At 44.7% G+C, this 23,133-nt stretch overlaps 1 protein-coding gene and 1 long non-coding RNA gene across 3 annotated transcripts in view; one reads left to right on the top strand and one right to left on the bottom strand.

Annotated features, from left to right (window-relative positions):
• LOC139059317 (uncharacterized) overlaps window positions 1-23,133 on the bottom strand; it is a 64,856-nt gene that overhangs the window by 28,698 nt on the left and 13,025 nt on the right. For both annotated transcript variants that reach the window (XR_011514079.1, XR_011514080.1), the window contains exon 2: window positions 14,645-14,795. This is a non-coding gene — a long non-coding RNA (uncharacterized lncRNA). The remainder of the gene's footprint in view (window positions 1-14,644; window positions 14,796-23,133) is intronic.
• LOC135899573 (colorectal mutant cancer protein-like) overlaps window positions 1-23,133 on the top strand; it is a 42,083-nt gene that overhangs the window by 7,713 nt on the left and 11,237 nt on the right. The window contains exons 9-15 of the mRNA XM_065428879.1: window positions 3,078-3,239; window positions 3,374-3,596; window positions 9,900-10,077; window positions 13,531-13,762; window positions 14,612-14,789; window positions 20,284-20,449; window positions 21,518-21,620. Of these exons, the coding sequence (XP_065284951.1) occupies window positions 3,078-3,239; window positions 3,374-3,596; window positions 9,900-10,077; window positions 13,531-13,762; window positions 14,612-14,789; window positions 20,284-20,449; window positions 21,518-21,620 (1,242 nt within the window). The remainder of the gene's footprint in view (window positions 1-3,077; window positions 3,240-3,373; window positions 3,597-9,899; window positions 10,078-13,530; window positions 13,763-14,611; window positions 14,790-20,283; window positions 20,450-21,517; window positions 21,621-23,133) is intronic.

A 23,133-nucleotide genomic window follows, 5' to 3' on the forward strand; every position in this document is an offset into this window, starting at 1 on the left:
CCTGACGTAAGTGATGCAACAGCTTGACAAGAATGATCACTCATGCTCACCTGGTGGTGAAGTCGAATTGGTCAAGCAACTAATGGGTGTCTACCAGAGTTACGGAGTGGGATCTTCCTTTCCATTCCCACTCCATTCCAGAGAGTGGAAATTCTCATTAATTCCACTTGTTTAACCTTTCAAAATGGTGACAGTTGGACCATTCCCACTTCTGGAGTGACTGAGCTGAACGGATCCATTCCTCCAATTCCACTAAATTAACGCTTTCTCTATAATTGTTTATTATCTGCACTTGCATGCCTCATAAGTAAAGACATATTTTTGAAGTCTTAAAAATACTATAAATAATTTATGCACAATATTTTTCTCATAAGCAAGATGTTTGTGGCCTGCTATCTCTGCACAGCGTTGTTGCCTGTAATATCTCAATTCTCTACTCTCTTAAAGTGAAGCTTTCTTTGTGAACTCTCCCAAACTTTCCTGACCATGGCTGGGCACTGCTGTCTTGCTGAATAGCTCACATGAAGAAAGAAAAGAAAAAGAAAACGGAATTATGTGCCCGACGGTGATGTAGACCCTTGGTTCTCCAACACAGCAGCCAGATGCTCCAGCCATTAGGCCAAAATCACATGTACACTTGTATCATGCCAGCACCAATTAGATCTTTGAGATGATTGCCATGGGTGCATGAGAAGACAGGTGCACACGACAGTTTCCTTTACACAAAGTATGCAGGACTGAAATGGACGAATTGACAGCATCTGACTAATCGCTTTTACAAAGATTCCAAGAAGAGTGTTCGATCTGCATAAATTTTTACAAGCGTTTTGTGAGGTTTGGTTTCTGGAGAAATCTCTCGGCCTAGCGCTGTAAAAAGGATCATCAGCCCTCAAAAGAATCATTGTGCGAACACTTGGGTGGTAGAGTACATGCCTGGTCAATACAGTACCCATACTCATGGAACCTTAATTCGCAAACACATACGCAAGATGTGTACTCAAGGCAATTAATTATACATGTCTAATGTGACTAGACAAAGAAATATGTAAACATTATTTTATAATTTTTTTTGTCTTGCTTCTCAAATAGCATCAACAAACATATGTTCATTGCGTGGGTTAGAAGCCACCGATATTTCATGCGATTCCTAAACCTATTCAGTTTGTGGCGATCAAAATATCTCCAAAAGATGCCAATTTGTGGTGACAGACTGAATTGCGGCCCACTATTCAAAGCCATAGCAAAGGGATAAAGCAAGGAGCCAGAGCAAAGGCTCACTCTCTAGGCTTCTTTAAAACCATAATTTCAAAAATGGTTTATACTAATCAAGGCCTTCATAAGTGAAATTATGCTTCGGCATGTTTACGTAGTTTTTGTTCCATTTAGGATTAAGCCAAACACGACACTAATTTCTGACGTGACGGTGCACCGATTCTTCACATACTGTAGTATACATCTGCCAACTCACGACCACTGAGGTTAGCTTCATTTAAGCTGCAGACATGTTAGGCAGTTCACGACCACATCACATGCTGCGACACAAGGAAGGCCTGCGTTCTAAAGAAGACCTGTCATTTCGAAAGAATCTGTAATCCGTCCGACACTAATCTACGTAAAGCTAATGAGAAAATAATCTTGCAGTGTCTTGTATGCCATGCATCCAGCTAGGTTATTCTGTCATTTTGAGGACTAACATAATAGTGAAACGCGTTGTTGATATGCTTTGCAGAGTGATATTTTTTGTTTTGCACCTACAGGCATGTTAAGGGGCACAATTTTTTTTTTTCGGACTCCTCTGTCCTCTTGTTGTTGCGCTTACTCGACAGTGTGGCAAAAAATGTGACATACATTTTAAAACACCGTAGACTCGTGCAAGGTGCGACATTTTTTTTTGCCTATAAATTTCTGTTATAGGTCAAGTGTTATCTTGCTAAACCGAATCACATTTCTTGACATCTGAAAGTTGCTGTCTTTAAATGCATTTCAATCTTGTAACACAGAAAGGTTTCCATGTCTTTAGATATGTAGAATGTGCAGAATACGGCATTGTTTATTTTTACCACTGCAGAAGTGGTCACCTAAAGGTAGACAGACACTGAAAGAACTGGTAGGAGAAATACAATGTAGTATTGACAAATTCTAGTTTAGCCTGAAAGGCAAATTTACAAGTATGGCTGTTTTGTAACATTTCAATTCCATTCTGTCATCTCGGCTTTCCACTGCATTCTCATTCCATCTGTCGGATTGTTGCCATAATTCCATTCCCATTCCATTCTGGGTGTTTCAAAATGTGGAATGATTCAGAAATCAATTAAACTTCAGAGTTGTCACTCCGCAATGCTGGTGTCTACTGGGTAATGCGAGTTGTGCGCTCTTCAGCCATCCAGTTTTGTTCTCGCAGTTGAAATTTGCCAGAAATTATTACACCACGAAAGTTAGCAGCATTGGCTTTCAGCTAGTGTGGAAATGGTTATGATCTGCTGTCATGGCAACATGCTTAAGTAGCATCACAAAAAAATTATGTGAAGCTGAAGGACAACTTGCTAACAGCTCTGGCAGTGATACGAAGGACTTCATGTCAAGTGACAGCTTGAATGAGTGACTACAGCAGGGTGCCATGACAACAATCAGTAATTTACTTCGTCTACCGTAATTTTTCGTACAGTCAAAATCACATTAAATTGCTTAATTTTGGTTCCTCCATAAGCGTATAATATTATATTTGTTAGTCAGACGTTACCCACCTTCCGTCATTTTGGCCACTAGAGGCATGAAACAAAAAGGGGGCGCTTATATTCAGGAAAATATGGTGATATCCAGTATGATGGCTCCGTGTGGCGGCATTGTATTTCCAGCCTACTGGCACTCCAGCCTACTCCAGCCAGCCTACTGGCACTCTGGGCAATGAACAGCATGAAAAGAATACTTGCGAGATGTCTACCCTGTACACGTTACTGTTATCATATCCATGCTCGCTAGTTTTGTGAGCAGTCAATTCAGTGTGCAGCCTTGACAGATGGAAATAGCAACTTGCGAACTTTGTGCTTGGTTTCTTAGTATGGTGCCTCTCTACACAGATCTCCAGCAGCAAGGTAGCTGAGCAGCTGGTGCAACAGCTGCAGGAAGAGGCACACACTCAGGAAGCCATTGCTGCCCAGCGGCTCTGCTCTTCAGGCTCTCCCCTTCCCGAGGGCCGTGTACGTGAATTTGAAGTGGAGATAGAGCGTCTAAGCAGCAAGGTGCGTGTGCATGTATGCTGAAGAACTAGGTAGTTAATGTCATTTTTTTGTGCCTGTGTGCTACAGGTGTAACTTGCCGTGGAACAGTGTTCCATCTGTGTTATTGCAACTCGTGCACTGTGTGCTTTTCCAAGGTGGAGCACCTCCGATGCCAAAATGACCTTCTTCAGCTGGCACTGGAAGAGAGCCGAGGCCAGTGCGATCGGCTCAGTGTGCTTCTGGGAAAGCATGAGTCGAACCAGACTGCCCTGCAACTGGCCCTGGCCTGTAGCGATCGAGCTCTAGAGGCATTCGATGCATTGCTAGCCCTGGCTGACACTGGTCGACCTCTGACAAACTACAGAGCAGCTTCCCCTTGTGAGTTGTTTTCTGCTTTGCGATGTGGTTACCACAAGTGATCTGTCATGGTAGCTCAGCAACTATGGCATTCTGCTGCTGAGCACAAGGTTGCAGGTTCGATTCCCAGCCATCGCAATCACATTTCAGTGTGGGGCAAAATGCAAAAACATTCATGCACTTAGATTATGTGCCTATTAAAGAACACCAGATAGTCAAAATTAATCCGGAACCTTCCATTATAGTGCCCCTTGTAGCCCCTATCCATCATGTTAAACCAAATAAGTAAATAAATAAATAAAATAAATAAATAAAATCATCAATCAATAAAAAAAATTACTTTCAAGGGTATTTTTGGCATGATCATCAGCCAGCATAGCCACATTGATTAAATGATGCACAAAGCCCATGCTGTTATCATGACCAGGACTGCAGGGGTACTGCAATTTACATGCTTTAAATGGAACACACTTCAGTCAACATTGCAGGCTGGCCTCTTTCTGTTGCGTTGACACCTCGTGATGGCCACATCAAAATGCCACATTTGCCTGATATTGCCCATGTCTTCAAAGGAAGTGGATCTAGAGATTGCAAGAACAAAATTACATTCATGGCATTGAAAATTACTGACTATCAGAGCCAATATGAACGCCATGTCATCACGAGATGGTAACAGAACAAGTTTCCATGTGAGCTGATGATGATGATGCCCTATATTTACTACAAAAGCTAACCAAAATGTTGTTTTACTTCTGAAGCTAGAGGCAAAATAGATTTCTGGAAACTTGCAAGTGCCCCCGGATGAACTGGCAAAGTTATTGGTCACAGTGTAGGCCACCTTATAATTTACAGTTGCAAAGACATTGAAGAAATAAGTGTTAGCATTGAATTAATATAGTGACACAACATATTACTACCACCATCAAAACAAGTTGTGTGTATGAGGCATGTACTGTAGTGGGACGCCTCTATGGCACTTCCCTAAGAACACTCGCTGGCACTTCCCTAAGAACACTCGCGCCATGTAGCACCACTACCACGAAGTCTATGCATGGCCTCCGAAATGCATGGCACACCGATGTGTGCAAACTCTGGGAAATGCATCATGCGGCAGCCAAGCTCGTCTCTCCTGCATCACCTGATGGCATTGCTGAGAAGTAGCACATGGCCTCTGAGATGGGAAGCATGGCACCCCAGTGCCTGCAAACACTGAGAATGCTGAGCCTGCTAATATGCCAGGTCTGCAAAGTCTGCAATAAACCGCCAGTATAGGCGCAGAGGCCGAGGAAGCACCTGATCGCCTTTTTATCGGATGGTACGGGAAACTGCACGACGGTGACAATTTTTTCAGGATCCGGGCGGACACCTACGTGGCTGACGAAGTGACTAAGAAACTGTAGTTCTGCAAAGCCAAAGTGGCACTTTCTCGGCTTCAGGGCGAGGCCGGTGGACCGTATGGACTGCAGAACTGCCTCAAGCCGTTTGAGGTGTTCTTCAAACGTTGCGAAGAACATGCTGGCATCGTTGAGGTACACTAAGCAGGTTTTCCACTTCAGACCCAAAAGCACAGTATCCATGAGGCATTTAAACATAGCAGGGGCAGAGCACAAGTTGAAAGGCAAAACCTTAAATTCGTATAGGCCGTCTGGTGTCACAAAAGCAGTTTTTTTATGGTCTCTCGGATCTACCCTCGATTTGGCAATATCCGCTTTTTAAGCCCATTGAAGAGAAGTAACGTGCGTGTCGAGAGTGAGTCGTCTATATGGGGAAGCAGGTACACGTCTTCCTTTGTCACCTGATTTAGTTTTCAGTAATCCACACAAACTCAAGCTGCCATCTTTTTTTTTTGAGTAGAACTACAGGAGATGCCCAGGGACTCGTTGATGGTTGGATCATGTCGTCTTCGAGCATTTTTGTCACTTGTTATTGTATGGCTTCACATTCTCTGGGAGCCACACAATAAGGATTTTGGCGAATTAGTCTAGCCATATCCTCTGTAATTATTCGGTGCTTTGTTAGAGGCGTCTGACCGACGTTGGACACCGACGCAAACAGTCATTGAACTTGGCCAATAGCATAAGAAGCCGTTCTTGTTCGTGCTGCGACAAAGCAGTGCTGATGTCAAGTGCAGGAGCTGGGTCTAGCATAGGCGCTTCTTCGAGTAGTGAACAGCAGCTGCGAACATCCGCAACACTCAAAATAAGCCACAGCCGTGCCCTCTGGAAAGGTGCCGTTGCCCTGTGCTAAGATTTGTTAGCAACAGGTTCGTGCGACCGAGATACCGTGAGTAAACAACAATGTGATTATTTAGTCAGCAACTCCTTCACAATGAAACTGTACGTAACATGCTACCGAAACAAGGGTACGTGATTGAGGTGGGATGACGACGTCGTCTTCTGTTAGACGAAAGATGTTTTGTTGCGGCGATAAGCAGTAGACTAAACCAGGACTCTTATACAATGTCACCATGCGGTCCGGGATGTTAATTACGGCACCATATTCTTTTGGGAAATCCATTCCAGTAATCAAATCTTTACAGCACACAGGAAGAATGATGAAAGTGGCCACGAAAGAAGAATCCCCGATGTTAATTCTAGCAGTACATCTTCCAGTAAGCATCAGTAATTGGCTGTCTGCTGTTCTTATGTGAATGCCCGTCCATGGCATCTTTACTTTCTTGAGGCGGAGGACGCGTTCCTGACTCATTATAGAGAAGTCGGCACCAGTGTCGACTAACGCTGTCATCGGCTGCCCTTCCGTGAAAACATCAAAGTCTGCATTCACTATTTCTTCGGGGTAGGTGTTCATCGGCTTCACGGAGTTCTGGAGCGGGAGTGTTGGAGGCTTTTTATTGTCTTGCGGCAGGCCTGCAACCTTAGACCCAGAGGTCGCCGCCGTTAGTTTCCCCAGTTTGGGCTGGGCAACCTTCATCCTCAGAGGTCAGCAAAAGTACGTCCAGTAGGTGAAGCCATTTGACGTGGAGGGGTTGGAGAGCGCGACCGACGGCCGAAATCAGACCGATTATTGGGCACGGATTCGTCATTCGGGTACACTATTGGAGGTGCCTGAAAAGCGTTGTCGTTGCAGCGTAGCATTGAGTCATCATTTGCACGTCGACCATAGGACCACGGATGAAGTCGAAATGATGTGTCGCAATGTCAACAATGACGCAAAATCTGGCCAGCGCCTCCGCAGTGAAAACAGAGTGGGCACCTGTCGATGGTGCGCCATACGTTAGTTCTTTGAAATTGCGGCCATACCGTAGTGTCGTTTTGTGGCGCTGATGAAGGCGCGGCAAACAGCAGCTGGTGATATGACTGCGGCGGCACAACAGGTGCACACCTTGAAGCCTATCTTGCGGCGGAGGCCGGCTGTTGAGACCGGCAGGCCTCCGCTAAAGCCCCTCCATCCGCGCGCCACCACCGCTCTCTTAAGTACCGCCAACCGCCTTTTCCCCTCACACCAAATCCGGTTCCGGCATTTCCGCTTCCGGCGTTTCCGGTTCCGGCGTTTACGCTTCCTGGAGTTGCGCCGCGAGAATTTCCACTGTGATTGCAGACGATGGTGAGACGCCCGTATTTAGCAACCGGTGCTAATTTGAGTAGCTCGCTCTAGCCATTCCACCAAGCGTCATTCGTGTGCATCTACGTGCTTATTTGCGTACGCTGCGCCCGCACGCTTTGCCTGTCGTCCCCTTTCTCTGACAAAGTGCGGAAAGCCATGAGCTGGGGCACAACACACGAACATAATTCGCCGTACACATCTGCTCGCGTCACAACACTAACACAATTCGCTGTACACCTTTGCACGCGTTACAACACGCGCGCACGCACCAATTCACTGCACACCTCCACGCATATCGCACAAGAAAAGCACACTTGCTTTCACCATGTCACTGAATGCCTTCCACGCAAATTTGAACTTGTTATATTTCATAGCTTCACGTCATTGCAGTTCTTCACGCAGTGCACGCACTTGGGACGTTCGTTACCTTCGATCTGCCGTACGAGACAAGATCAACCTCAGAATCAACAGCATAAACTCTATGCGTCTGCCGTACAAATTGGCGTCGCGAACTCCTTCACTAAAGTCCCTCCATACGTGCTGGCTGAAGGGGATGTATGCTTCAAAACAAGAATTCAAAGGGGACAAGCTGTTGTATTCCGCTGAAGTAGTAGTTTGCGGTCGCTGTTTTCCAAATGCACGAAAAACGGGAGCGGTCTCCAAGTACCCAAGCACTGCATTCCACTGCACGTTGTCTCTCGAGGCACAACCCGTCACAGGTTGACGCGAAGCAGCGAACACGACCAGATCGCCGATTACAATAGGCGGCGGTTCTTGGATGGAATCGCATTAACAGTTTCAACCGCAGCTGGTGCAATTAAAGCCTCTCCGTAGACGCGAAAGTAAACAACGCTAAAAACATAGCGTCACTTGCACTCGGAACAGGAAGCTGAAGCTACGTAAGTTCCGCTTGACGCCGGAAGCTGAGGGGGTGAGTGGGAGAGGAGCGTGAAGGAGGAGGGTAGGTTGGCGGTACTTAGCTTGGTCGGCGGTGGCGCGTGGATGTAGGGGCTTTAGCCTCCGCCAGTGGCTGGTGGTACGGCGGTGTGGTTGTAATGAGTGGTGGACATCGGACAGCAGCGGGGTAACTCACGGGACGCTGGTGGTCTTGAAGATTGGCTGCTGGGAACACCTGCCTAATTTCATTGCGCACCACTTCGGTGATTGACACTACAGGTTTGCCCAGTGTCGGTGTCAAAATCTTTGGAATTTCCTCTCTGACGAGCTCTCTGATCAATTTACGCAAGGGGTTCTGATACATAGCAGTCACTACGGCAACATTGATCGTGCTGCTGGTGGAGAGTCGATCATGCTGCCTGCATCGTTGATGAAGGGCCCGCTCAATAGCCGTAGCCTCTTTGATAAAGTCAGCAATGGTGAATGGTGGATTTCGCACAAGCCCAACGAACTGCTCTTTTACACCTCGCATGAGGTAATGTAACTTTCCATCTTCGGTCATGTTCAGGTCGGCTCTACGAAAGAGGCGGGCCATGTCCTTGGCGAACATTGTGACTTACTCATTCGGTTGTTGCACCGATACCTCCATGATCTGCTTGGCACGGTCACGTTGTTCGGCACTTGCAAAAGTACCGATGATCTGCCGACAGTCATTCCATGTCATAGGCTAGCTTCGCAGTTCTCATATCAAGTCCGGCCACTGTCATCAAGGACGAAATAGACGTAGGAGAGCTTTTTCTGCTCAGTCCACTGGTTATCCACTGGTTAATCTGTGTGACGCATTCATACTTGTCAAGCCAGTATTCAATGTCTTTAAAGACTGCACCGTCATAGCGATCAGGAACCAGTGCATGCAGAATAGTTACTTGTTGTGGGCTGGTTTCGGCCATTGCGAGATGTGTGGAGCCCTTGGAGAGAGATGGTTGAAGAGGGGACAACTCTGGGACAAGGCCTAGCAGTTGACGACTAAAGCGATGCATGGGTTTCGTAACTGGTGACAATGCGTCCAGGCTAAATGAACGACTCCCAGAAGGACTCCGGAGCATCAGGCGCGGTCAGTACCCCGCACCTCCACCAGTGTCGCGGTACAACACGGACAGAAGACAGGGAGACGTCAGCAGGACAACCTGTTCAAAAACAAACAGAACAGGGACACATGTTCTTTGACCTCACCCAATCTCACTGGCCCACTAGATGGAGTCCATTAATGCACCCATTTTCGTTGTCTGCATAGAATACACGAGTTAATATCAAGTGCGAAAGTAAATTCTTAAACAATTAAATTTTCTGGTTGTGAAAATTAAGAACTTTCCCTTATTGTTGTTATAAAGGTTCGAGGCATGTCATAAGAGGGTGCACATTATTTCCTGAATTTGGGCCTATAAAATTTTATGCATACATTTTGAGCACATTAAAATCAAGTAAATACAGCACATATGAAATATTATCTCTGTGGTTGCCGACAAGGGCAACTATAAAATGAATGAATGCTGCTGTGTATTTTATTGCTTGCAAGACCATAGAGTGAAAAACCTTTAGCTGGAGAAACTCTACAGTCTGTCACAGCCTTTAGACACAGGTGACTTTACAAATGTACAAGCTGGCCAAGATGAAGCTAGAAACCCTTTCATTACATAGCAAACTGCCAAGAAACAGATTGGTTTTAAAACGGGTGAACTTACACAAATGTTAATCACTGCTATTGTTGTTTCTGGAATTATTAACATAAGGCCATGAAATCGTGAGTTGCAAACTGCCACATTTCAAGTGCGATTTCAGTTTTTCTGGGCTTTGATGATGCAGTGGAGGAAGAGGAGATCATGTGCCGCGCCCAAGAAGAGCGGCGGCTAGCTGAGGGTCTGGCCCGGCAAGTCCTTCACCGGCTCGACCGTCATTGCGGGGGTGCCTTGGCAGTGACCTCACCTGGCTGTGTGGCAGCCAGCCCCTGGGAGGACCTCTCTTCACACAGCCACACCACCAGGTCTCTATCTTGTAATTTCATTACTGTGGTAGCACTGCTGTAATAGGATTCCCCTCCTGAGCACAAGGTGGCCAGCTTGATTTACAGCTGTGGCAGCTACATTCAGATCGACGTCAAAGCGTGGAAAGTGTGGAAATGCTCACATGGAGAGATTTTTACTTCTAGTTAAATAACCCCAGTTGGTCTAAATATATCCACAGGGTGTCTACCAACTGGAAATACTCAGAGAAAACTTAGGGAATTTCTGCTTCTATCAAGGAAAATTAACTAAGTTTATTGAAAGGGAAAGAAAGTCACACTAATGCTGGCTCAAGTAACAGAGAGGAATCATAACGAATGGTCTCTGACACCGTGTCGTCAGCTGGAGAAGTTGCCAGTGTACAATTCGACCGATTTTTGGGACATACCCGATAATTTGGATGGCTTGCCAGCACTACCACGCGCCCCATAGAGTGAATGTATAAGAACGTCTGAAATTTTGGAGGCAAGAACACTTCGCAGTCCGATTTGCCGTACTTTTTGCCGTGACCGCAGGTCCGAAATGAAATTAAGCAAAGCCACCACCGCTGCCGTTTTAATTACTTCACCGCCTCGAAACGGCGCCCTCGCACGCAGATCCGGTGGCAGCCGTAGCCACCACCACAGCAAACGCTAGGCCTAGCTGCTTCGACGTTCGTTATTAATCTTCTTGCCGTTCGGTGGCGTGTTTTCCATTGAAAGAATTCGCTGCTGCCAGCAATGACACCGACTTCGCCTTTGTGGTCCTTGCCGTTGGCTTCGAAGCTCCGAAAGCACGGCGCGTTCCATAATGCCGGTTCCCGAAAGTTATCTTCACTTTAATACAGCAATGTTACGCGGTGAAGCGTAACAAGCGCGGGAAGGGGCAATTGTAACGGGACGCAGTATTAATTATACACGCATACGCCCGCCATCTCCTGTCACAGTATGAGCACTGATATGCCTAATAAGTCTACTAGCAAGCCTCTTCGTATGTGCCTGTGGCGATTTGAGCCCTTAAGGGCAGTCAGGGTTGGTCTCACTACTTTGGCTGTGCGCAGGAAAATCGCACGCCTTAAGTTTTTATATAAACTCTATCACAATAAGCCGAACCTGAATTCTAGTTTGTATTTGAAGTCTCCTGGAAGGGTTTCACCACAAACTAATCACAATGACACTATAATGCCTTATGTGCCAACAGTTGATGTCTTTAAGCACTCTTTCATTGTCAAGATAATTGTTGAGTGGAACAACTTGAATTCGTGTGTACTTCTGAACAATAACATGGTTGACCCTTTTGAAGAAAACTTGAAAACATTCTTTGCATGAACTTTGTGCTCTGTATTCCCACCCTGTAACAGCCCGGCAGGGCTAACAGTATTGGAAATAAGTAAAAAAGACATGCATTCATTTTTTCGATCTACCTGATTTTTCGGACATTTTCGTGGCCCCCAGAAAATCTGAAAAATCAGACATTGACTTTACAACTGACTAAGAGGATAATTCAAATGGTCTGTGGGTCAAACACATGGCGGAATGAGGGCGAGAACAAAGTACCGTCGCATTGAGGAATGATAGGGAAAGAAACTGGGCCGCCTCTTCTTTGAAGGAGCTTGAGCTCAAAAAGCAAAGTATTGACTGACGCCGAGATGCAGGTGACCCTTATCCAAACCAAAATAAACTTTAAAGCAGTGAAACACAACACTGCGGCGTCGTGCACGGGCAGAGAGTATGTCAGGACAGTTGATGTTGACTTACGAGCTGTTGAGAGAGAATCTCACTTGTGACAAAGTTCAGGCCTCATACCAATGAGCTTGCTATCAGTTGACAGAAATATCTCATATCCCTTTCATTCACAGCGTCCACATTTGTGGACGTGGCCTATTTTTGCCATTTCTGTGCAGTGATAGCAAGGAATAGAACATAAACAGTAAGCTTAGGGTAAATTGAACATTCTGATAACCTAAATTACTTTCATTTTACTTCTGAACGATATATATCATTAGAGTACCGCTTTGGCGAAGGCATTACCGTGTTTTACGTGACGTTTGACTTGGGCCATGTCGGTAGCAACCTCAGAATGTTTTTTTTTCTTTCTTGAAATGCTTGAGGCCAATGACTAACTTTTGCATGTAATTCGAACAAAGGATCTCCTGCTTCTTATGAAGAAATGTAGCATGACTGACTTTACAATATTCAAATATTTAGTTACTTTGTAATTATGATGTCTCAACATAAAATGCTCGAAGAGTCATTATACCGTCTTGATTTACTTTCAGTGGAGTCTCAAGCACCATCTATGTTTTACGCACGTATCGACAGTCGATCATAATTCGTGACTGAAGGGGATGATCTAAAACATTTGTTTCTGTGTGCCTCTCCTTTTTATTCGTATTTGAACATGTTCGACTCGATTTGCAATGGGTTTCACCATTTTCTTTTTCGAAGATATTTTCTTCAGTGTGCATTTTACTAACCCCTCCCTTCTTATTTCTTTTTGAATAAAATAAATGCTACTCGTTACTATTCAAACTAGATTAAGTTGTTTTCTTTATTTTTTAGTATGCTTACTAGGAAGTGACAGCATCGGGCAACATGGTGTCTGGTAGTCGTGACATAAAACAAAGTTGTTCTGTGTTACTCAGGGAATTTTGCTAAGGCACTCAGGGAAAACCTGGAAAATTCAGAGAATTTGGAAATGTCAACTTGGTAGACAACCCTTTATCCAGAGCACTCCACTACATGTTGATCAAGAGTGGCCAAACAAGAGAAACCTCGGCGGCAAACCAACACTTCGATAAGGACACACAGAATGTTGGTGGAATATGCTGAGAGTTCGGCACATTATGAAAAGAAAATCTAGAATGGTTGAGACTTTTCCAGGGCCCTTGGCTATGTTTTAGGCATGGTGTCCTTGATATAGCAACCTGTGTATAAGCATTACTTTTAATCCAACTGTTGAAGCCTCGCAATGACTGTGTGTCTGTACTGAATGCATCACTGCATTTGAGGAACTTAAAGGGTTGATGTTTTTCCTGAGATCAGATTGAAAGGAATGACAGGGGAAACCAGGGACCCAGTTGTCCAGCGGAGACAAGGTTTGTGTTTACATGGTGGAGGGTCACACTAGCAGGTGACCTTCGCAACTTCTTTAGCAGCTAAGCCACTGCCTCAGCAGTACACGTCGTGGTGGTGGCTCAGTGGCTATGATGCTGTGCTTCTGAGTAGGCTCAATTCCAGATTGGCGGTTGCATTGCAATTAGAGCACAACGCCAAATACTTGTGTTGTTTTCACAAGTGGGACAGTTTGAGCGAGTTGATCTATCTATTTCTCACAGACATTGTGTTGCTTTTGGATGTTGAAGCTTATAACTTTTCTTTTTTACATTCTCAGCAGTATGCAAGCTCCCTGTAAGGACATTTTTTTTTTATCCCCCCCCCCTCCCCCTCTTTCAGCACAACCAGCTCAACTTCCAGCAGTTGTGATGGTGGCGAATTGACTAAGGTCGAGGAGCAGCGCCTGCGTGAGCATCTGGTGCAGCTGCGCGACGAGCGTGCAGCTTTGAGAGCCACACTGCTGGAGCTGGAGAGTGTGCACATTGAACCGCGTGGTGCCACAACACTTTTGGATGCCCACAAGCTTGACCTGGAGAATGCTGTGCTCATGCAAGAACTTATGGCCATAAAGGTTTGTGTTCCAAAAGCCAGTCCTATTGCTAAAAAGGATGCTCGCCCTTAGTCTGTGTGCTACTTCATAAAAGTATATTTAGCAACAAAATAAGGCAAACTCACTGACCAAGAAGTGTAAAAAAACACAAGAAACATGGGGCGGCCTTGTAGCATATCAAAAGATTGGCGATGCACTTGATCACTAGATCATCACCCTGTTTTAATGCTGCATTTTACTCACAAATGCTTCCTGACAAGCTTTCTGCAGCCACAAGTGTTCCAGGAACCTTTGAAAGATTTTTAAATTTTTTTTTTTTGCTGAAATGTATAAATCTTGTTTTGCTGAAATATTTTATTTAACAAAGTTTCTGCTGAAAGTATGCCTTGACTATATATTGGGGTTAAACTGCAATGTCGCAATTGCATTTGGACACATTTACCACCAGAACAGATGTAGGAACAGGATACATGAGCCGGTAGCCACAACAATGCAAGCAAGGCACTGACACTGTATTGTAATGTTACCCAGCAATATACAAAGCTGCCTGAATATTAGCTGCGGTCTTGTTTTGATGTTTTGTACCTTACAAATGACCTCCCAACAGCTGTTCCTGGCTGCCTTGCATTCAGCCTTTGTGCCCTTAGAAGGCGGGAAGGTTGAATTATACATACGCTTTCCTTGGTTAAAGTGACCTCAGAATGTGTTGCAAACATAGTGGCCTAATCAATATTCTGAGGTTTGTTTTGGTAAAGTACACTTCTTAATTACCAGTGTTTGTATTAACACAAGTGAATGTGGCCGCAACGTCGAATTAAATATTTTGTTTTTGGTAGTTTCAAAGAATGAGCCTGACGCCCTTGCTTGCAGGAGGAAAAGGCTGAGCTGAAGGCCCAAAATTACCTGCTGGAGAAGGAGAAGGCTGCACTGGAACTGCGAGCTGGCAGTTGGGAGGCCCGGGAACAGGCCTACCTGGTCTCCATTGAGCACCTTAGAACACAGTTGGCTGACGTGCGGCCACCTCAGCAACCTCCAGTGAGACTGGCAAGTAATCCTTAAAAAAATAAAAAAATAAAAGTTTTAAGTGGTAAAATTGCAATATAATTATGAGGCACACCACACCATACTGAGGGACTTGGGATTAATTTTGATCATTTGGGATTCTTTAATGTGCATCTATATCTAAGTAGTAGAGGAGAAATTTTGGCATTTTGCCTCCACAGAAATGCAGTCGCTGTGGCTGAGAATTGAACCTCCAACTTCAAGGCTAGCAGCACAATGCTTGGGAGGAGGGGCTGGCAAGTGATTCTGTATCATACCTGTGGCCGAAGCTTTTTAGCATGAGTGCATTCTCTGGGTTGTTTCATTGGGGTTAACTAGGAGATAAGACATTATCGGTATAAGAGAAAAAAAGAAAGAAAGAAGGGCATCACGGATCAGAGAATGAAGAAGAGTTAGAGGGACACTGAAGAGAAACATAAATTGAGTTGTGTAGTAAATTACGCATCTGCAATGCCAGAAATGTCGTTCTTACCACGAGAGGAGGCTTGGTAAGTGAGAAAAAAATGCAATAACAAAAGATGGGTGATGATGACGCCTTGAAGGTCCCCACCCTGGTTCAGTGGGACATTGTGAATTTTGACAGCATATACTCGAGCTTTGTTAGTTGTTTATCGGTAAAAATGGACCACATTGTATTCTGAAGGAGGACTGAACCTAGCAAGTTTTGAGAACTTTTACTGCGATACAACAGCTGAAATTATAAGAGAAAATACTTGGAAATTTGTGATGTCACTTTGATACCAGCGCTGGCATTTGGCACAAAATTCAGAAACTGGGAGTTCAGCCTTCATGTTTTTTTCTAGTAATCAACTAATGCAGTTATCAATTAACCTACAAATGTAGTAATCAATCAGTGTAAAAAATTTAGTTCTGGAAAAATATTTTATCCGCCTGAACTAATTTAATGCTTCTCTTTAGTGTTTCTGTAACATTTGAGAGGAGATTGAGAAGGAAGGAGTGGATTTGGGGGGGGGGGGGGTATGGGATGCAGTAACAGGTGACTGCTAGTCAATGACCACAAGTTATCTGGTGGTCAAGTGATAACCATTAAAAGTGATCAACCAGATGAGTTCTGTGGAAATACAAAGGTAGGAGGCAGAGAAAGGGAAAGGAAAGTTGCCATCTGTGCCTATTTAGCATGCCTGGCATACAAGGACACACAGGTTACACCGTGCATTTTGAAGGCAGGCTGGTTCCCTGAAACCAGAGTGTTTGATAACTGCTGCTCTAGAAAAAGCAACTCAGTTAACCCCTCTAAGGGTGGAATTTTTTAAAGCGGAAGCTTTACTGGCCGCGAACTTGCGATTTCGCCGTGGCGGTGCTCTGAGGAGGCACATGACGCCACAACCCGTGCCTCGTCGCAAATATTTCTCTCTCCCTTTCCCTCCCTAGTCACTACTGCGCATGCGCCACTAGTAGCACCAAGCCACAGGTGTTCTGCCGCTGCGCTGCGCAGCGCCGCGCATTTCCGCCGCCGCCGTTTGGTATGACGTCACACCACGTTCCTCATCGTTGCGCTCGCCTCCGCTCAGTTCGCCGGCTGCGTCGCATGCCTGATAACATGTCGGAGGATTGAAAAGGAGAGCTCGCGTGCGCCGCACCACAGTTGAGGCGGCAGTATGGACGGCGACAATTCTGATAAGCAGGAGGAGGCCTGGAATCGACACTGGAACAAGATGAAGAGGAAACGAATCGCCGAGGAAACAGACTAACAGCGCGCCGAACGATTGGCTAAACGCCGCAACATAGCTAGACAACCAGACTAACCTGGACTTGCAATCAAGATTAACCAAGGCTAACCATGCTACGCCTTAGCTTTCGCTGCGTATATCCTGGCATGGCCGAGCTAAGCTACTGCCAATTTTTTTTACTGTTGTCCTCGTGGTCAGTTATTTTCATTGCAGTTATCAGTTGTAGGAAATGATTGAAAACTCATGAATACAGTAAAAAATATATTACCAGCAGTATTTTGTCTCAAAAAATGCTTTACATGCACCAACAGTACAGTGCAGTCCAATTATAATGATATAAAAAAAATAATGAAAAATCCTATCATTATAACCATTATCGCTATATCTGGACTGGCCTAAAAAAAGTTGACAAACATACCTTTGTAGCTCTGAACCAAAATTTGCCAATATAATAGATATTATAGAAAGTAGGCTATGGAAAAAAAAAAAAACGTTTATTTATGCTTCTCAACAGCATGTCAAGCACTTGTCATGCTGAAATAGTAAAAAATAAGCACTTGCTTTCGTGGAAGTTTCAGGTTTACAAGCGCAATGTGCGTCATGAAAACTAGTGGCAATCCTTTAGCGTGCACAAAACAAATGAGCGACTCAATCGCCAACAGTGCACTTTGCGTGAAGATCAAGGTTCGAGTCAAAGACGGGCCATTGTTAATCTTGTCATCACTACCACTGCTGTTGTCATCCCCCGTGTCGCTCAACACTGCCGTTTGTTGTGACAACAGTCAGCTCATCAGAGATCTCTTTGCAAAACGAGACAGCACTACTTGCACTCTGAAGCTCCAACATTGAAGCACCACCTGTTTCACCGTCGGTAGCGACGTGCTTCCAGAGCTCAATAATTTCAGTGGCTTGCACCATGTCAGTTTCACTATCATGGAGGGTTTCACTATGGCTCACAAAGCCCATCTTTCTGAAATGGTTTGTTGTAGAAAAGGGTCCAAACCCTTTTTCCATTGATCAACATAGCCACTGGTCCCAGCTTTCATGATCGCAATGCTCCTAGTTTTCAGGATCCTCGATATCATCGACTGCACAAGCATACACTTCTTTGAGTCTTGCAAAATTTGCAGCTTTGCCCCAAGTGACAGCTTCCCACTTTGTTGGCATTATCTTCTACAAACTGGGCCGTCTGCTGCTTCAGGACTGCTTCTGAGGTGCAATTCCATCTGGCTGAGAGAGAGAGATTGTAGAAAAAATGCGGGCGCCACCACGCGGCTTTGCTTCTCACTTTTCACTTATTTTTTTTATCTCTCTCTCTGACGTGTATGGAGCACGATCGTGGGCGATGTGTGATGTGCATATGAAACAGCTGGTGCCATCTTGTGGTGCGCTACGCCAACTCGCGATGCTCTCCATGGCTTTTGCAATCGGCATGTAGGTGGGATGCGCTATGCGGTAATCGCAGCAGATACCAACTCGCATAGGTAAACTTCTTGCCTTGTCTTGGCATCGTTCGTTTAAGGGGAACTTAGCATTGCAAATGTCAAGCCCAATGCATGGAAAACGCCATCCAGAGGGCAAAATTTTGATTGCTGCATCCGACATGCGGTCATAACATGTTGTTATATATGGTCTTTTCTCATAGCCCTAAAGCATAAGTTGATACTTTTGACTCATCATTATAACCGGTACATCATTACATGTGGTATCGTTATAAGTAATAATTGATATATCATTAGATGCAGTATCGTTATAAGTAGACTGCACTGTATACACTCCAACACACTATGCGGCAAGAGATAGGAAAAATGTCTACAGTAAAATTTATGGCTAAAGATATGTTGTCCCTAAAACATGTTTCATGCATGGTCAAGTATGTTCACACAAAAATTCCTACTACTGTCCAAGAGGCAGAAAAGTATCTCTAGTAGTATTTCTTCAGAGTATGGGACTCTTTGATGTAGGGCTAAGCACAGAGCACCTTGTCACAAGCAACAGACATGACTTGTGCGTCCTTTCTTTGCTTCGGCCACCAGCTCGTGGTAAGACACACGTAGCACTTGCGCTGCATGCGGCTACCTAGGGCGAACAGAAAGCTACTGTAAAGAAACAATAGCATTGCCTCCATGCACGCCTTGGAGGTAGCAAACAAAGCACAAGCAACTGTGTGAGTGACCACATGAGCAAGCACCTAGAGGTAAACAAGTCGGGTTGTGCACCCTGGTGAGCCGAAATTTAATTTCAGATGAGTTTGTGCGACTCCATAGAGATGACAGCACCTCTCAACAACCAGTGTTGTCGAAACATGCGAAATACCAAACACAAGATCGGTGCCGTACATGTACGGCAAAAACCCACAAAGAGTCCATTGTAGACCGTTTACAAATTCTACATTGTGCCTTACTTTCTTTTTAGCGCGTGTGCATTGCTAGTCCCACAAGCTGAAGTGTGTTTGATACATCTGTATAGGCTCGGCTAGTGTGAATATTCAATATTTTTGAATATTTGACTGAATATTATGCTATTTGAAATTCGCTTCAGCTTGCATTTCAGTCGCAGGAATTTTTTTATTATTTGAAACCAGCTAATACACATATTTTTCTAGGTATAAGCTGCGCCCCAGATTACAACGCCCCAGAAAGCGAAACAAGAAAGAAATATTCTCGCATGTAACCTGCGAAAATAATTTCATACAATGGCTGAATCTTTGTAAACACAGTCACCATTCGCCAGATGCACGAATTGTCCACATCACATCTTTGGCCAGCGGCTCTGTTCCCCGCATCATTGGCAGTGCTGATAGTAGAGAGCTTTGCCCTAAATATGGCTGCGTTGCCATGAAACCACACCTAAAACCAAAATTGTGCTGCGGCGAAGCCACACCTTAAGTAGAAATTCGTATGCAACCTGCAACCAAATTTCACTGTTCCATATTTAAAAAATGTTTTATCTGTGCACTTGCAGAACGGAATGAGTTAAGGTCACGTGTATGGAGAGCATCACGCTGAATTTGCGCAACACAGCATGAACCGCGGGCATGTCATGGTCAAGGTCACACTTCACAGAATCACGGCTACGCATGACGGGCGCATACAAAATGCTCTTGCGGCCTCAATCAGCATAAAATTTAAGTAAACTGAAGCACAACAGTGAGAAAGATCCTGTAAACAAATTTTCTGTTCAGCTGGAATTGTAAAAAATGTTGAATTTGCACTTTTGCATAAAGATATCTGAAGAGCGACACTTTGAAAACAAACTGGCTTCGCAGATGAATTTGTATCCTTTCTAACCAGTACTGAACCAATTTTCTTAGATTAATCAACGTCTGACTATTATGTCAAGGTTGTATGCAAATCCCATAAATATTTGAACTATTTGCTTCAAAATTATTCAGCACTAATTACTATTTGCTTTGACTTCGCTTTGAACCAAAAAAAATTTGTAATTGCGCAAGCCTAGCACAGGCTGTTGCATCTAATCTAACTGTAGGATGGCTAAGGTAATGTAATGCTAGTGCCCGGTTGTCATTACCAGCTTGAAACTGTGATGAGCCAGGTTTCCAGTGTCATGTGGGTGGAAAAAAAAATTCTCACTCAATTCCATTGCTGCATGAAAAAGAGGAAAATTTGGGAATGTAAGTTGAATGTGCCCACAGTATTCAGTGCTTTAAGAAAGGAAAAGTAGTTGGAGCTTCGATGTTCCTACTCCCATTAGAGAGTCTCAGAAATGTGTGCAGTGTCAGGCAGAGTTGTGCCTTGATGCTGAACTTGGCACCCCCCTTGCAGGAAGGCACCAGTCCGGAGATTCAGGAGCTGGCTGAATCCCAGAAGCGGGAGAAAAGCCTCAAGGCACGCGTCGATGAGCTTGTTGCCACGCTGGAGAAGATCACCAAGAATGCAGAGCTCCGTTCCCGGCAGTCGGCAGAATTCGTCGATGATCTCAAAAGGGCTAACAGGCAAGGCTTTTCTCCTCTATCTCTCTCATCTCTGTTTTGCCTTCCTCTCTGATCCTTTCTTGCTGAGACCACTCTTGAATCTTGTTATGCTACCTAAGCTACACCCAGCCAGGAACTTTATCAGTATAGGCTAGAACTGCCGACATATTGCACTTCTTGTTAAGTGCTCCCCATGTGGGAAAACCCAGCTGAACATTGCAGTTCAGTCTCCTGAGTGTAAAACCAAAGGTAAAAAAGCACTCTAACATAGCTTTAGTACATCTCTTATGGTGCCCGATGTATTTTTCATTGTACGATGTAGTTCAGCAATATTTCGGCAACTAGCCCAACTTGTTATCTTGATCAGCTACCTTTCTCACTTAATTTCATTAAAGCATTTGAAAATCCAGTTAAGTTTGAATAATTTCATGCAAAAATAATTTATTTTGCTTTCACTGTCAATCATTATCAGCAACTTTGTAGAAAATTTGGCTGTAGACCACGCACAGTAGAGTGATGAAAAATACTTGCAGCGTAGAAGTCAGTGGCCATTATATGGTTACGCTCAGTGTGCGTACACCTGCCCACAAGTGTGAAAGCATTACATTTTTTCCCTGTCTAAACATCCAGATAATAATTAACAAATGTATTATTACTACACTGCTGTGCATAAAGTGCACTGCCTTCTGTTCCAGACTCCACTCCCAAGTTGCCGAATAGATAGGTCTTCCACTAGTATTGCATTTCAAAGATTCTTCTGGACAAATGTGCATATTGCATTCTGTGCTGATTACTAATGAGCCTTTGCAATAGTTCATGAGTCCTGATGTCCATCTATACAACAATGCCACATTTTTGGAGGCTGACTCACTAGTAGCCTAAAAGCTTAAGATTCGGATAGACCTATTTTGTGCAAGGCAGCCGACAACAATAGAGCACTACTGATGTTGCATTTGTTTGTCATCTAATCGCAATTTTTTTTTGTTAGTGTTGCTTGTTCCTTAACTTTTCCTTCCTTTAGAGTGGAATTGCTGCACAGCGATTTGCAAGTACATTTTCAAGCATTTCATTATGCTCTTTCACTTGTAGCGCCCTGGTATCAGCATTTGAAAAAGTCAAGAAGAAAAATATGGCCAAGCTCAGGAAGGTGGAACTGCAAATGGCGGCCATGTCTGAACGACATAACTCACAGGTATGTGTTCTTCATTAGTGCAGTATGGCTACTGGCAGTATGTGCTTTTGCTCACCAGACCCAACATTCGAAACCATAGACACACCTCTAAGCAGTCAATGAGCTTTGATGCTTTTTGGAATTCCAGTTCTTCATACTTTTGCTCAGACTTGCGATTTACAAAGAGTACTTTCCACTTGAGACTTGCTTAAAGGGGCCCTGAACCACCCATCGGACTTGGTGAAATTACATAGTCCGTGTGTAGCATTCCGCGGGTAGCATACGCGGCTGTGAACATCTCAACCAAGCTTTGCTCTCGTGGGCGGTGTGTGGAGCTCGCAAGCAGATCGCGAAGTCGCCTTTCTCTCAAATGCTTTGTTTTCAACAGATGGCCCTGTCCTCTCTCTCTTCTAAATGCACTATTTCATCATCCCCTTAGACAGCTGCTATTGGCCGATAGCTGACATCAAGCTGGGGCCAGCTACATGGCATAGATACCGCGCCCGTTGTGGGGTGCTGCCACGAGTCCACTGGCTAAGCGCATTGCGGCTTGATGAGGACAACTGTGTTTGGCTTATGTTTAGCGCGACGTAGCCACCGAAGGCGGTAGTCATGGTGTCCTTTTTAACAGCCAAAATGAAATTTGAACTGCGTGCCTTGGTGACATTTAGGAGGGGGAGTGTTGTGGGCACGCCCCACTTCGCCGTAGCCTTCGCCGTGAAAGGCATCGAAGAAGGAACGGGAGCACATCAGAGGCAGTGTTTGATTGCCAATAATTCCGCTTCTGCTGGATGAATTGTAGTACTTTTTGCAGCAAAGTATTTCTGAAATAGCCTATTTACACTTAAAATGCCTTTCTCCACTTAATTAAAAAGTGGTTTAGGGCCCCTTTAATGCTTTGAGGGTCTATTGTGTTGCAGGCCTCGTCCAGTGCCATGTGCCTGTAGTACTCGGCTGCTTGAGGCGCTCCCTGCGAAATTAATTGGCAGTCGCATTGGACACATTTCCGACATAATTTTAGTGGCATTACAAGACATTGGTTCATCCATCCTACATTGTGCCATGCAATGCAGCTGCTGCGAATAGATCAGCGTTGATTCGGCACCAAGCCATGACTACACTTGCCGGCGCCTGATAAAGCAGTGCCAATTAGGCCTTATGGCCTGGGAAGTGTGATCGTGATGAAAATAGCCTGCAAGCCATCGCGGAATGTTTGCCGCTAATATGTTCGCATGGGTGGCTTATCGGTGATTGTTTCTGAGATAACGCGTACAGGTTAGATTCACGACTGTTGAAGTGATGTGAAGTTCGTTGCCACATATCTGATGCGATCTGCTTGCCTATTGGCAGCTAATCTGCCCTATCTTCGCACATGATTTCGCATTTTTCAAATTGTGCGGTGCTTTTGTTGCCGTTCCTTCTGTCCACGTCTCGTTATCATTTCAATTGATCCTGTCGACCCGGCCGAGACTTGTACTGTCAGAGGTGGCACCGGCCAACGCGGCGCCGCTATGTGGACTGCGGTGTTGAGGCG

Source organism: Dermacentor albipictus, chromosome 4 (assembly GCF_038994185.2).
Source record: "Dermacentor albipictus isolate Rhodes 1998 colony chromosome 4, USDA_Dalb.pri_finalv2, whole genome shotgun sequence".
Lineage (NCBI taxonomy): Eukaryota > Metazoa > Arthropoda > Arachnida > Ixodida > Ixodidae > Dermacentor > Dermacentor albipictus.